General features: G+C 44.8%; 1 protein-coding gene across 1 annotated transcript in view; it reads left to right on the plus strand.

Annotated features, from left to right (window-relative positions):
• Positions 1-15347, plus strand: part of Pdgfrl (platelet derived growth factor receptor like) — a 59167-nt gene that overhangs the window by 39425 nt on the left and 4395 nt on the right. Inside the window, exons 3-4 of the mRNA XM_028768164.1 lie at positions 7379-7530; positions 14527-14820. Of these exons, the coding sequence (XP_028623997.1) occupies positions 7379-7530; positions 14527-14820 (446 nt within the window). The remainder of the gene's footprint in view (positions 1-7378; positions 7531-14526; positions 14821-15347) is intronic.

The raw sequence follows: 15347 nt of genomic DNA on the forward strand, positions 1-15347 counted from the left end.
GTTTATTGGATAGTACCCAGACATGCAGATAGACGATGTTCGGATGGGTAGATATATGATAATCTGTTGGTGGTTATGGATTAAAAAGTAAGTGGACTCAAAGGTGATAGGGGAGTGGATGACGAACAACAGTTGAAATATTTCAACCTGATTTCCTGTGTGCGAGAGAATGTGAGTGTGAGACAGTGTGAATGTATGTGTGAGCGGTGTGTGTGTGTGTGTGTGTGTGTGTGTGTGCAGTGTGTGTGCGTGAGGAGAGTTGTAAGAATGTGGATGTGAGTGTATGTGAGTGTGTGAATGTAAGAAAATATGAATGAGTATGACTCTGCAAACATGCATGCACGCGTGTGTGTGCGTGTGTGTGTGTGTGTGTGTGTGTGTGTGTGTGTGTGTGTATGTGTGTGCCACAGGGCTACCTCGGTAGTGGGCTTCAAGAGCCATCCACCTTCACCTTGATATTCCTAAGAAAGAACCTCTTACTGACTTAGACCTCACCAATGTTGGCCTCCAGGAATCCATCTGTCCATCTGTCCTTCTGCCTCCACCTCCCCACTGCTGGACCACCTGCCATCACAGATACTTTTGTTGTTGTTGTTTGGTTTTGTTTGTTTTGTAAACATGGGTTCCAGGGATGAACTTGGGTCCTTGAGCTTGCAAGCCAAGCACCTTACCAGCTCTCTTCCAGCCTCATTTCAGATGTTAGAACTGTATTGACAAGCCAGGCAGGGGTAGCTCATACCTTTGATCACAAAACTCAGGAGACAGAAGCAGGCAGATCTCTGTGAGTTTGAGGCCAGCCTGCTTTACACAGAGAGAGTTCCAGGATGGCCAGGACTATACAAAGTAAACCCTGTGTCAGAAAGAATGAAAGAAAGAAAGAAAGAAAGAAAGAAAGAAAGAAAGAAAGAAAGAAAGAAAGAAAGAAAGAGAGAGAGAGAAAGAGAGAGAGAGAGAGAGAGAGAGAGAGAGAGGAAGGAAGGAAGGAAGGAAGGAAGGAAGGAAGGAAGGAAGGAAGGAAGGAGAAGGGAAGGAGGAAGAAAGGAAAAAAGGAAGGAAGGAAGAAAGGAAGGGAAGAAAGGAAGGAAGGAAGAAAGAAGGAAAGAAAGGAAGGAAGGAAGACAGAGAGAAAGAGAGAAAGAAAGAAAGAAAGAAAGAAAGAAAGAAAGAAAGAAAGAAAGAAGGGAATTTTATTTACTTTGAGGTTCCTTAGTTTGTTTATTTGGTTTTCTGTGAGTTTTCATGCATATATAACTTCTTTCTTCCTTTAAAATAAATGTAACTGTGGCTGACAGCTTCAACATGTCTTCCCCAGCTGTCTGTTCCTAAGCATTTGAGCTCTGTCATGTGAAACCATTCCCAGCATATCACAGAGTAATTCTTTTCTGACACATTCTTAAATTGAGACTCAGAGTAAACACAGGCCCTCTGCAAACACTTGAAATGCAGACTAGGAGGCATACATGAGTCTTGATCCCCGCTGAGACTTGGCACAGTTCCTTGCATGTGGTAGAAAGCAACCAATTAATTCTTGACGTGAAGGTTGAATGCGGATGTTTAATGCATTTTTGATTTTATGCCATCTTAAAATAGTGTCCAAGACTGGAAGTCTGAGTTTAGATGGATGAGTGACCCTGGGAAAAATGAATTAAATGGGGCTTCCAATTATCCTGAGGCTTCAGCTCTTTCTGGATAACATTCGGGTAGTATCCTAACCATTCTGGCCTTGGGCTGTTTGCCTACAACACAGGAGAACAACAGTGTTTGCCTCATGGGGTCTCAAGAGAACTAAGGCAGAGGAGGTAGCAGATTTAGCAGAGCATGAGAATCATGCTTTATAGAAATGGTGACATGTGCTTCCTGTACTATCTATCAGACATGTAGTCAATGCTTAACTGATAGTTTTCCTATGGTTAGTTGCCTTCCAGCAGTTGCTAGATGGTTTACTATGGCTTTCAGTAGAACAAGAGGCATTGTGTCACTTACCCTGATTTCTACTGATAAACTGATTTCATGAGCTCATGCATGATCTTTTTCTTTGCCATGGGTGTGTGCAAGTGAGTATGTATGAGTGTGTGTGGGGGGGGGTTGTGGAGTAGGGTAGCCACATCTAGAGGCACTATTTCTTAGATTTGCATCAGTTTGTCTTGGTTTGGGAGCATGAAGCCACGCCTTTCGCTTATGAACACTTATGATCAAGTCTGTGTGACAGACGCTAGGTTAGACGAGAAGAACCGGCTAGAAGGCTTGGGAGGGGCTGATTGTCCACGTTTCAGGGTTCTCGTCAGTAAAAGGAAATGTTGGTACCTTCAAGCTGATGTGACTGTGAGAATGATAAGCAGCACGGGGCCTCATGACAATGATCTAGTCTAAAGGGCTTAGGGTTATCCTCTGGGCTGAGGCTGTGACTCATCTGAACAGCATAGTACATACCTTAAGGGTCAGCTATTGACTGTTTTCAGTACAGATCTACAGGGATCAGGTACACAGCATGTGGAAGAGGAGAAATCCATCTCTGAAGTCTTAAAGTCATTATGAGGCAGGGGTTTGAATCTGGTTCTTGTAGCTCTGCAGTTCATGATAGTTTTCTTGGGCATGAACTTTTCACAAAGTGGCCACCCATGTCCCAGTCATGTTTCTCCCTGGGGAGGGGCACTCGGCTTCCTTTTTTATCCTCTCAGGACTTCTCCTTCTTTGAATGCCTTGCTCCCAGTCCCTGCTTGGACTGGTTAGCATCTTTCCCTGCTCCTGAGACCCCCCTCAGGCCTTGAGGCTTTTTACTGGCTACCCTCCTCTAAATTCCCTTGATTCTGTACAGAAGTTGAGTGAAGGAACTCTCTAGAATCTCTGCATCATCTCTACTCTAGTGTCTTCAAGTTAGTTTATAGTCATAAGTACTTATGGACTTACAATTAACAATTATCTTATAAAGCACAGCTTACACCTTGCCTGTGACTTATAGAGGGCTCACCATTGTTTCCTGGTTGCTGCCTCAGGAGAGGTTCCTATTTTTGGGATATCCTGGTGTTCATTTTAGGAGGTACCAGCTCCTTTCATTGTGTCCATATCCATGACTCTAAAGGAGAGTAAGCTGACCCAAATGCAGAAAGTTTCAGCCCTCCACTAACAGGAACAGAAACACACACACACACACACACACACACACACACAGACTCACACTCATGGTCAGAAATATTGAATGAATGCTCCATCAAAACATTTTGAACATTGAACATTCAAGTGCTCCTTGAATCCTGGCCTTTTCCATTACTCCCCAGGTCAGAAGTGTCAGTTTGAAAGAAGAAAAAAAGAAAACAAAACTGAAGTAAGCTAATGTGTTAGGATGCTCAGAGCTGTTATGCCCGAGTTCATCCTGATGTTCCTATCCCACCTTTTAATGGTATTTTAGTCACAACAATTGTTTTTAACTCCTACCTCCCATCCCTCTCTTCTTCCTGCTCCCCCGGAGATGTTCAGTGGTTATAAGAGAAAAGCGGGCCTTTGGTTGAAGCATCTCCGCTTAGACAGTGGTTCTCAGGGCTCAGCCTCTGCCTTTCACCGTGTCATAACATAGGCTCAGCACCCAGCAGATTTGCCCAGATCCTACTCTCTGGGCAGTCTGATGCTTAGACTATGCAAAACCACTGGTAGAAATGGACATTTTAAATCCAGGCATTTAAACTGTAATCCTTTTAAATAATTCGTTTCCTGTTTGATGAGGTTTGCATAGAAGAGGGGGTGGAAATATGCAGAAATGTTTTCCAGGGCATTTCCTTCCTTCCACCCCCAGTCTGCTAAAGATACAGCATGCGATACGGTGGCGGCTAGGTCATCCTCCTGTGTTAGCTTTCATGTGCCTGCTTAGTTCCCTGGTAGGAATGACCTCTTACCCTTTCTGCCACTACTTATGCAAACACATGCTGGGTCCAGGAAACGTGCTTTTCATTTTAGCTGCTTCTGAGCTCTGGAGAGCTTGTGTGGCCAGATGTCATGTGGTCAGGGCTCCTGAGGAGACCTCAACTTCCATTTTCTTTTGACATTTTTTTTTAACCTCTGAAATTAATCATTTTCCCCTTCCTCTCTCCCCCTCTCCTTTACCTTCTTCTTCTTCTGCTGCTCTTCCTCTTCTTCCCCATCCCCCTCCTTCTCCTCCTCTTCCTTCTTCTGCTGCTCCTTTTCTTCCTCCTCCTCCTCCTCCCCTTCCTCTTTCTCCTCCTTCTTTTTCTTTTAAGATTTACTTATCTTATGTGTACAAGTGTTTTTACCTGCATGTATGTGTGTCTGGTGCCTGTGGAGGTCAGAAGACGGGATTGGCTACCCTGTAACTGGCATAAGCTGGTAGTAAACTGTCATGTGGGTGCTGAGAACTAAAACTGGGTCTTCTGCAAGAAAAACAAATATGCCAATCACTAAGCCATCTCTCCAGCCCCTGAAATTAAGCTTGATGGTTGCCCAAGAGTTTCACACTGCTAAATGAAATTGCATGCATGTGTTTGCTGAGGAGTCTCTCTTAAAAGACATCCGATGCTCTAGAGCATTTATTCTTGAAGCTTTCTCTTTGGACCTCTATGATGAGTCCTGTTTCTGTTTCATACCGTGTGTGTGTGTGTGTGTGTGTGTGTGTGTGCATGTGCGTGTGTGTGTGTGTACCTAGCAGTGTATGTGTACAGGGGCCAGAGATTGACATAAGGTATCTTCCTCAATTTGTTTCAGTCACAGATTTTTCTATCCCTTCTACCAGAGTTTGAAGGTGTGAGGCCATTCCAGATAACATCTCATCCTGCTGCTCTTTTCCAGTCAGTTGCAAATCCCTGCCTCCCTGGAGGATTTCCACATCCTCCAGAGCCCATGCCTAGGCCCTTCTTCACTATGTTAACAGCAGCAACGTCTCAGGTTCTCTTTTCTTTCTACCTCTCCTTTTCTGGTTCTGTCTGCTCCTGTCCTGACGATGGTGGTCCCATGTCTTCCCACTCCACAGAGTGAAAGTTGGTTCCCACTGCTTACTAGATGACCATGCTCTGTGTCACTGTTCTCAGTGTATGTGTCTGTGACTCCCTGCTCCTGTTTCCTTCTGCAAACAATGAAAGAAATCTATGATACATTGCACATTCTTCCCAGGTACCGCATACCCGGGTCACTACAGTGAATTCAGCGGAGCACATCCTCAGCAGCCCTGGTGTGATGTACAGTTCCCCGAGCAAGCACACTGCCTGTTCTCTATCAGGTCCCTACTGCCCCCTTCCTCTAGCTAGACAAGCCCCGTTTGTCTGGCCTCCTCTTCAAGGCTACCTTTGGGCTCTTCTCCTCACCCTTTGAGAATTTCATTTTTTTTGTGAGAACCTGGTTAGTTACTCCTGGGTCTTTTTATGACTGTTAGTTTTAACTCTTGAATCATAATGCAATTTCCTTAAAGTCTACCAGTTTTTATTTGCTGTGCTAACGCTCTCCAGTGCTGGGTGTGTCTTGTTCCTTGTTGCTGTGGCTGCGATCACAATAGCTAGCCTGAACCTAACAATTACGTGTGATTAGAAATAATTGGAAAAACATCGAACAAGGCCTTGCATGGAATGCTTTGTATGCACTTTGTTATCTAAGTACATGCTAAGTACACACTAACTCACACTGTGTTGCCTTGTTTAGCTGGTCACCAGCTGTGTGTCTCGGGGACGTCACTTTTCTGAGCCCCTGTGTTCTAATCTGCTATTAAGTTTGTTACTCTAACAATACTTAAGGGAAGAATAGGATCATTCTTTTGACTTACAGCTTTTTAACTTTGAGTTCATGACTGTTTGACCCGTTGCTTTGGTCTCGTGGTGACATATCATGGCAGTCATTAGTGATATATCTTGGTGGCAGTACACCGTGAGACAGAGCCATTCTCCCCATGTCTAGGAAGTCATAAAAATGACAAAGAAAGGGGGTGAAGGTCTCACTCTCCTCAGGCACCAGTGATCAGAAAAGAGAGTTCCCACTAGGCCTTACTGCTTAGGAGGTAACATCATCCCCTCTAAATCTCATGAGCTGGGGTCTCCTGGGCTGTGGGTATTCTGTATCTAAACTGTCTGCAGCATTTGTATTTCAGGAATCCATATTGTGCACAGATTTTTCCCCCCTCTGAGAATATGAAACAAACGTGGCACAGTCCCTTTCCCTGTCAGCATCCAGTGTCATAACAGGAAGCCAGGGGTGTCAGAGGGGCAGGAAAACAAGGGGCCAACTACTTCATTAGGAGAAAGTGGGGGAGATGCCTGAGTCCATTGTAATTAGAAGCTTCCTGAGGGAGGAGAGATTTCCGTCCAGTTTAAGGGAGACAGGCGAAGGGATGGGAGTGGGCAGCCTCCTCTCGGCAGGCCTGGTGGGCACAATAAGCCATCCAGTGGGAACGAGGGCAGAGCTGTGTTCAGGACCCCACACCCAGACATTTCGTATGTGCTAAATTTAATATTGTGCTCATACTGATCCTGTGGCAAGATGAAAAAGAGGCCTTCCACTCCATCTGAAAGCTATGTGAACCCCAGAGAGCTGAAGCATTCGGATATCTGAGATGAATGCTTGGATTAAAAGCATTTATTTTGGTATTGCATGCTGGGACTCCTGAACCACAAGGGAACATCCGTTATGAAGACCGTGCTTCTGAGTTTTTTGGTGACGATACAGTTATCAGGACAATTTGTTGACGTTACTAGTCCATAATAATGCCTTTCTTTATTTCAGGGAAAAATTGGGGATTTCCAGACCCTCTTATCAGTCAACTAGATAAAAGCACAGTGGAAAAATAAAAAATAAACACAGACTAGCAGGATGAGACCAGAGCAAAAGCCAGAAATGCCAACGGCCATGAGTACTTCAGAGGTCTGCTCCAGTGCCTGGAGCTCACGTCTCAGCAGAGAAAACAGGGTCTACTTTTCACATTAACAATACAATGTCTCTAAGATTCCAAGCTTAACCTTGGAGCTCCGGCTAATTCCACATTGCTGTGCTCTAAGCCCCTTTCTTTAAAAGCAAGCAACAGTCCAGGCTTTTTTTTTTTTTTTTTTTTTTTTTTGGCCGAATCAGTAAGGCTGCATGCTAAGGCCCCCCAATGATCTTACTTCTAGAAACCCCAGCTCCGAGGCCAAAGAGAGTTTCCTCCATTGGAAAACACAATTGTCATTTATTATTTCCTTTTAGGAAAGGCTTTCTTTCGGTGTCCGCCCCCCCCCCCCATTTCCTCTACCCACTAAACACACTCTTACTGGTTTTTGCCATTTAAGAGGGCACATAGGGTCAGCGGGGTATTTACATTTGGAAGCAATGAAACAGAAATCATGTGATGTGACTACAAGGCCCCCTGGCTGGGTTCTGACCTGCTCTGATGCCCCAACCTCTCTTGAAATTACAGCGTGAAGCAGAATGAACGCTATGGGCAGTTGACTCTGGTCAACTCCACCGCAGCCGACACGGGTGAGTTCAGCTGCTGGGAGCGACTGTGCAATGGCTACATCTGCAGACGGGACGAAGCCAGAACAGGCTCCACCTACATCTTCTTCACAGGTATGTGTTTGGTTCACAGCAGAACTCTTCGAACTGCCGAGGTTACCTCCAAACTGGGATTCCCACTTCACGAAGTAAAGGTGGGGGTGGGGTGGGAAGGCCTTTTTGTTCAGGCTCGGGGCTTAATGATTTTATGTGTGGAGTATTTCAGGTAAGTATTATGACAATCTTTCAAGATAAATACATGTATTACTTCCAGAGTTCCTTTTCCAGATGTGAAACTTGAGGTCTAGAGAAATTAAGAAAATTCTCAAAGTCCCATATAGATGGTACAAAGATTTGAACACAGGACCATCTGATTCAGGGTCTATGCCTATAGTGCCCAATAGGGCAGCCACTTGACACATGTAGCAACTTAGATTGAATAGTAAGTACAATTTATATGCATTCAATTATATAATTAGTATGCATTTTAATAAATTATAATTGCATATTAACAACTACATAGCACCATGCAATTATATGCAAATATGTGATTAATGTGCAAATATCAATAGCGTACATATTAATCAACAATTACATATTAAAATGAAATATAACATTCCTGATTTCAGTCACGCTTGCCTTCCCTCAGTTTGAGTGCTCAATTATGACACTTGGAATTGAAATAGTCTCATAATGGGCTGCATAGGAAGGAAAATTTCTGTCGTGACAAGTTCCACAGTTGCATGGTGTGGCTGTTGGCTGCTCATCCCTGTACTCAGACCTGAGACCAGTTCCTGCTGGAACCTTCATAGTAACAGGATGGGTCACTAAAGACTCCCTTGTATTTGTTCTTATGAGTTCCTGGAGCTGATGCTTCAGAGCAGGATTCCTGAAGTATATAATCCTCGTAGCTTCTATCTCATCTGAGACTAGGAGCAGAAAAACCTATGCATCACAGTGGAGAGCCCCTCCTTCCCTAGGCTGCCAGGATCCATTGACAAGGCAAAGCCTACGCTTTGGTTGCAGGCTGACTCCAAGCCGCCTTCCACCTTGGACCCCAGAGAGCTCCAACACTGAGGGATGAGGTTCTTCAACAAGACTCAAAGGTCAGGGACAACTTTTAGGAATCTTGCAAACTCTGTCTCCTGCTGCTATTGTCTCAGAAGAAGTCAGAAGCCTTTCTTTAGTATCTGTGCAGAGGCTCTCATGAGATTTGTCTAAATCCTGAGTCCGTCTGCCTGGCAGGTCCGTACTGAATTATGTGTATGGCCCAGTGGTCTTCTCCCTCAGCCATTAACCAGTGCATTAGCAACAGCTCGTGCATGTTACCCTTCCTGCTCAAACAGCTCCTCCATGACAAGAAGATACAGCAGCAGGGCTGATTCTCCGGTGCATACCCCATTTCCCTCCTATGATATTCCAAGGACAAGAATTAACTATTTCATTATCTTTGTTTTAGAAAAATACGGATGCCGAGACTTAAAAGGGGAGGATGACTCTTCTAGTAATCTAGGGCTTGTAGTAGCATGTTAAGGAGTCAAACTCATTCTTCTGACCCATGCTCCAGTGCTATCGATCATGCCTTGAGACCTTCCTAGGACAACATGGTAGATGGTCTGATTGGTGGACAGAGAGACACTCGCTAGCACAGTTGCAGCGGTGTGAGACTTTCTAACAGCCATTCATGGGAAGTCCTGAAAGATTTTTATCTCGGGATATGCTACACAGAATTATCTGTGCACCCTTTGTATTATGCTATATGGTAAAGTGCAAGAAAGGGAAACAATTAAGATGCCTAACAGCTTGCTATTCTAGATAAGGATGGGTTTCATATTCAAATTGCAGGCTGAAGAGTCTTTCCCGAGGTTAACACTACAGTGTCTTTCCAACGCGTTAGGTTTCAATCTGAAGATGGCACTGGAACTGTTACAGACTGGTAGGTTAGGGTTCATGGATGCTCTGTGAGTTTTGTAGGTGGCTTCTCTTTACTTCCTAAAGTGGATCAAAGGAGGGCTGAAACATGTGGATTTCAACTTTAAGGAAACTTTTTTTGCCAAGGAAAAGTGAACTTTATTTTTATTTATTTTTATTTATTTATTTATTTATTTAATACTTACTCCCACTCATTGCCCCCCTCCCACAATCTTTCTCCCCCACACTCCCTCTTCTTCTGAAGACCATTTGGGTATCCCCCCACTCCACCCTGGCATATCATGTCTCTGATAGGCTAGGCCCATCCTCTCCTACTCAGCCCAGACAAGGTAGCTCAGCTAGAGCAATACATCCCACGTATAGTCAACAGCTTTGGGGATAGCCCCTGCTCCAGTTCTTTGGAAGACCAGGCTGGGTTAGAGTGTTTGCCTAGCGCACACAAAGACCTGGGTTCTTTTCTACCCCAGCATCATATAAAGCCAGGTTATGGTGGTACATAACCTTTTATCCCAGCTCTCAGGAGAAAAAAGTGGAAGAGCCAGAAGGTCAGCATCATCCTTAGCTACTACATAGTGAGTTCAAGGACCAGCCTTGGCTTACATAAGAACCTGCCCAAAAAGAAAAAAAAGGAGGAAAAAAAGCAAAGATGAGAGAAAGAATGGGGGAGGGAGCAGACAGACAGACAGACCGACACAGAGGTGATACTATTTTGATTTTTTACCCAACATACCCTGAGTCCAGGTAGACTTTCAGTACAGGATTTGGCATTTTGTCTTTTGAAGTGTGAATAGTTTTCAAAAACATCATGGGCTGCTAGAGAAGCTGAGGTTCTGGCTGCTGGCTCAGGATTCCTTCAGAACATATGGTTCTCAGCTATCCACATGGAGAAGCATCTGCCGTGTGTTATGTTTGTGTGTTTCCTAGAGTTTGGGGGAAAACACTGCACATTTTTGTTGGGGGTGCTGCCTGTTGTTAATCTGTAATGCTTGATAAGTGACTGCCACATCTTTGTCCTCTAGGACAGTCTCATGTTCTCTCTTTCTCTTTCTCTTTCTCTTTCTCTTTCTCTTTCTCTTTCTCTTTCTCTTTCTCTTTCTCTCTCTCTCTCTCTCTCTCTCTCTCTCTCTCTCTTTCTCCCTCTCCCTCTCCCTCTCCCTCTCCCTCTCCCTCTCCCTCTCCCTCTCCCTCTTCTTCTCTCTCTCTCTCCACTGATGTATAACATACATAAAGAAAAGCTTCAGGTCCTGAGTACATAGCTCAATAAACTGCCCTCAAAAGAACAGACATGTGTAACCACCACACAGACAGATCAAGGAGGAACAATATTCCAGTGGGAGGTCCTTCTCAATGGGAAATACTTAGGGAATGATTTTCACATGTGGGGAGACCACACTCATAAGTACTTTACTAGACACCAAGTATGCTGTAGTTTGTATTTTAGTTTATAGGCTATTAGCTTTGACTTTTAAAAGTATAAAACTCCATGTGTTAGTTTATAAGGCAATATGATACATGAATAGATACAAGCACATTTGTCGGGGGCGTGTAACCTATAATTTTTTAAAGGAACCTCAACACATTTTAAAGACGGAAGTTACTGCTGTGAGTGGAGGTGGGGTAGAGAGGGAGGGACGACAGGGAAAGAGGGGGGAGAGGTATATATATGCGTGTTTATGTGTAATACTGAGTATTGAATGTACCTAGGGCCTTTCACATGTTAGGAGAGTTATCTACCATTGGGCCATACCCCTGCTATCCAACTATTTTTAAGGCAGTTGATATAGATTCATTCTTTTTCCCAAAGCATACATTGACAACAGAAAATCAGAGTATTTTTGCATTCTGAAATTCAAACTGTTTTCGGAATCTACTGGCTTTGCTACGTGGGGCAGGTAACTCATCAAACCTCACAACCAAAGTCAGCTCTACAATCCTAGTCAGAGAATTCTGGTTTGTTTCCTTTCTTTCTTTTTTTTTTTTTGTTTTATTCTTTGTTTTCTTGAAATGGTAGGGACTGAATGTAGGCCTTCTACATCCCAGGCAAGTGCCCTATCACAGAGCCACACTCTCAACCACTCAAAAGATGTGGCTTTAGTACTATTTACTCTTTACAAATGGAGATTTTATTTTATTATTAATTTTTTGGGTTTTTTTGTTTTATTCTTTTTTAATCATTCCATTCATTTACATCTCAAATGATATCCCCCTTCCTGGTTACCCATCCACATACCCCCCCATCCCAAATCTAAATCCACCCCCCCCTTTGCCTCTATGAGGATGCTCCCTCATCTACCCACCCACTCCTGCCCCACCGCTCCTGCATTCTCCTATGCTGGGACATCAAACCTCCACAGGACCAAGGGCCTCCCCTCCCTTTGATGTCAGACAAGGCCATCCTCTGCTACATACGTATCTGGAGCCATGGGTCCCTCCCTATATACTCCTTGGTTGGTGGTCTAATCCCTGGGAGCACTGGGCGGTCCAACCAGCCAACATTTGTTCTTCCTATTGGATTGCAATTCCCTCCACTCCTCCAGTCCTTCTGCAAGCTCTCCAACCGGGGTTCCCGAGCTCAGTCTGATGGTTGGAACCAAACATCCACATCTGCATTGGTCAGATACTGGCAGAATCTCCCAGGGAACAGACACTCCAGGTTTCTCTCAACAGGTGCCTCACAGAAACAGCAACAGTTGTCAGGGTTTGGTATCTGCAGACAGGATGGATCCCCAGGTGGGGCAGTCCCAGATGGCCCTTCCTTCAGTCTCTGCTTCAAAGAACGGAGGTTTTAAAGCACAGTTAGAGTAACACACCCAAGGCTACATAGATTTTTCTCTGTCTGAACAGGGATTTTGGACACATCAGAAAAGCACTGGTGGACAGTCAATTTACAAAGTAACACAATCACCTTGTTTGGTTAGTATAGACCTTAGCAATGATGGATGACCTTTAAGCTTTCTCCACAGAAGCACATCTGTGTTCCTGAACTTGGTCCAGGGAACCAAAGAACTCCTGCCCTGAAGACCCTTGATGCTGTTTCCAGGAATCCTATGCTCGCCCTGAGTTATCAAACAATGGCAACATGGAAGGCAGGCGAGAGAGAAAGCCAAGCATAATTGCTCGCTTGAGAACATTGAAAGGGAAACACAGGAAACAATTTAACAAGTGTTCTGTGATTAGCCCCAGAGAGTTCTCTCACCAATTACTATAATATCCCTTTACAGAACAATCCAGAAAACAAAGGATTTAATGTGTCACACCAAACCAAACAAACAACATAAGCACGTGCCCCAACCCCAAATCCCTTTGCTGTCTTAGGGATGTTGTAAGACAGTTCTCACCTGTTTCCTGTCTGTGTGACAGGAGTGTCATCTAGGGTTTAAAATCTGACAGGCTGCACTGCAGAAGGGAGTGGCGTGGTATGTGTGTGTGTGTGTGTCTGTCTGTCTGTCTGTCTGATACTGGGTAAAATTTCGAAACTGCGTGGTAGCCAAGCAGAAGTCATCCTTGAGACCCACAGGTTTCCCTCTGCTCCTATCCCAGCCCCTTCCATGAGCCTTGGTATACACTCTATCTTCTGTGTTGGGTGTGAGGAGAGTAACGTCACTATGTGACCCTTCCTGAGGACCTCGACTGTATAAGAAATGCCTTTCTGAATAGCAGTTTCTGACTCTTGTCTATGAGGATCATTCTTTACACAGAAACACAGAACAGTTCAAGGTCTTATGACTGTTTCTTATGGGGCTGGAAAGATGGCTGAGTGGGGAAGAACATTTGCTGTTCCTTCATAGGGCCTGGTAACTACAGCTACAGGGGGAGCCAACATTGTCTTCTGGCTTCCACAGGCGTGTACACACGCATACACTCACACATACACTAAAATCAAACTCTTTTAAATTTTTTATTTTTATTTTTAACGTAAGGAAATCTGTCTCCTTCCTCGCTTCAATCAGTGTGATCCATGGTTCTAAGTTGAAATAACATCCTTATGGCTTTTCCTTTTAGGAGATAGGGGATATAGGTAAGTTACCCTTCCAAAGCCATGATAAAAGGACCTAAGAGAATTAATTTCCCAAGAGAAAAGTTTTGGAGGTTCATGTCCATGATCAGTTGACCTCGTGTGTTGAGATGGTTGTCATTGGCAGAGAGAGAGAAAAGAAGGCTAGTATCTTACAAGTTCCTTGAAGAGCATATATCTACTAACCTAAAACCCTCCCACCAAACCAGAGTAACTTCCAATAGCCAAGCCTTTAACTCACGAAACTCTAGGGGCCAGTCAGCATCTAAATTATAGCTAAATAATAGGATACAGAACAATCCCCTACTTTTTTTTTGCCAGCCTTCTCTTAGAGATCCAGTGTGCTTGTCAGTATTGTCTCATCTTTGTGCTGGTTTTAAGAATCATCAAGACAGCTGGGCAGTGGTGGCACACACCTTCAATTATAGCACTTGGCAGGCAGAGGTAGGTGGATTTCTGAGTTCGAGGCCGGCCTGGTCTACAGAGTGAGTTCTAGGCCAGCCAGGGCTACACAGAGAAACCCTGTCTCGAAAAACCAAACCAAACCAAACCAAACCAAAATAAAAAAGACAGAGGTGACATTTTGGGCTGGAGAGGTTAAGAGCACTGACTGCTCTTCCAGAGGTCCTGAGTTCAATTCCCAGCAACCAAATGGTGGCTCACAACCATCTGTAATGGGATCTGATGCCCTCTTCTGGTGTGTCTGAAGACAGTGTACTCACATGAAATAAATAAATTGTCAGCTACGCCAGCATAGCTGACTGAGTTCCTTGGATCAGTGGAGGGCTGAGGGCGAGAGAAAGAAAGAGAGTCATCTGGTAAAGAACCAAATGCTATATTTTCAACTATGAAGCTCCCTTTTATACTCCCCACAAAATAGGAACACGAACAAGAACAGGGATCAAAACAGGAACAAGGAGACACACTTGGCAGCCTACCACCTAAGTTTGGATTTCTCCTTGAGCAGTCTTCTTAGGGAAATGCATAGAGATGAAGGATCAGGCATAACAGCACAGGTGCAGAGGATGGCGACTCACAATAAATCTTGAAAAAAAAAAAGAATCATCAAGACACCCTCTCTTCATTTTTTTCTAGTCATTAAGCCTGTGTCTTCTCCTCTGCAGAGAAAGGAGAGCTGTTTGTGCCTTCTCCCAGTTACTTTGATGTTGTCTACCTGAACCCGGACAGACAGGCCGTGGTTCCTTGTCGAGTGACAGCACCCGCAGCCAAAGTCACGCTCCACAGGGAGTTTCCCGCCAAAGAAATCCCTGCCAACGGAACGGACATTGTGTACGACATGAAGAGAGGCTTCGTGTACCTTCAGCCTCATTCCGATCACCAGGGTGTGGTCTACTGCAAAGCGGAAGCCGGGGGCAAGTCTCAGATCTCCGTTAAGTATCAGCTGCTCTATGTAGAGGGTGAGTCTGCCTTTGTCCTCCAACCTAGATTGCCACTGCCTGCTTGTTGGGAGGGAAATACAAAGACACCGGGTGGGATGATGGTCTAACATCTGTATCCCCTACTCCACATCCTTCTCTCGTTCTGCCTGTGTTTGATTGGCAAGTCTCTTCCGTCCTCAGTCTCCCCTTAGGATTCCTCAGCCTCTCCTAGCATCACCAGCCACTTCCCACGGTGGGGCTGGCATCCTGGCTGTGCCCATTACTACTTCCGGTCCGTGTTTTGACACTCTCCCTTAGGAACTTCTGCTCCTCCACAGCAGCGAGCTGTGCTTCCACTAGTCTTCTCATTTCCTGTCACTCCCTGCCTGGGGACAGTTGTCTTTCTTGCCATTACGTTCAGGATGACCTCAGTGTCTCCTGGAACCCGTTGGCCTGTTTATCAGCCGCCGTTGTTGTTCTACCCTCAACTTGAACACGCTGACAAAACACAGAGGATGTAGGTCTCATCCTTCGCTCCCCCAGCCCCAACCTCGGGCACTCCTCTT

Source organism: Grammomys surdaster, unplaced genomic scaffold (genome assembly GCF_004785775.1).
Source record: "Grammomys surdaster isolate TR1022 unplaced genomic scaffold, NIH_TR_1.0 185, whole genome shotgun sequence".
Taxonomy (NCBI): domain Eukaryota; kingdom Metazoa; phylum Chordata; class Mammalia; order Rodentia; family Muridae; genus Grammomys; species Grammomys surdaster.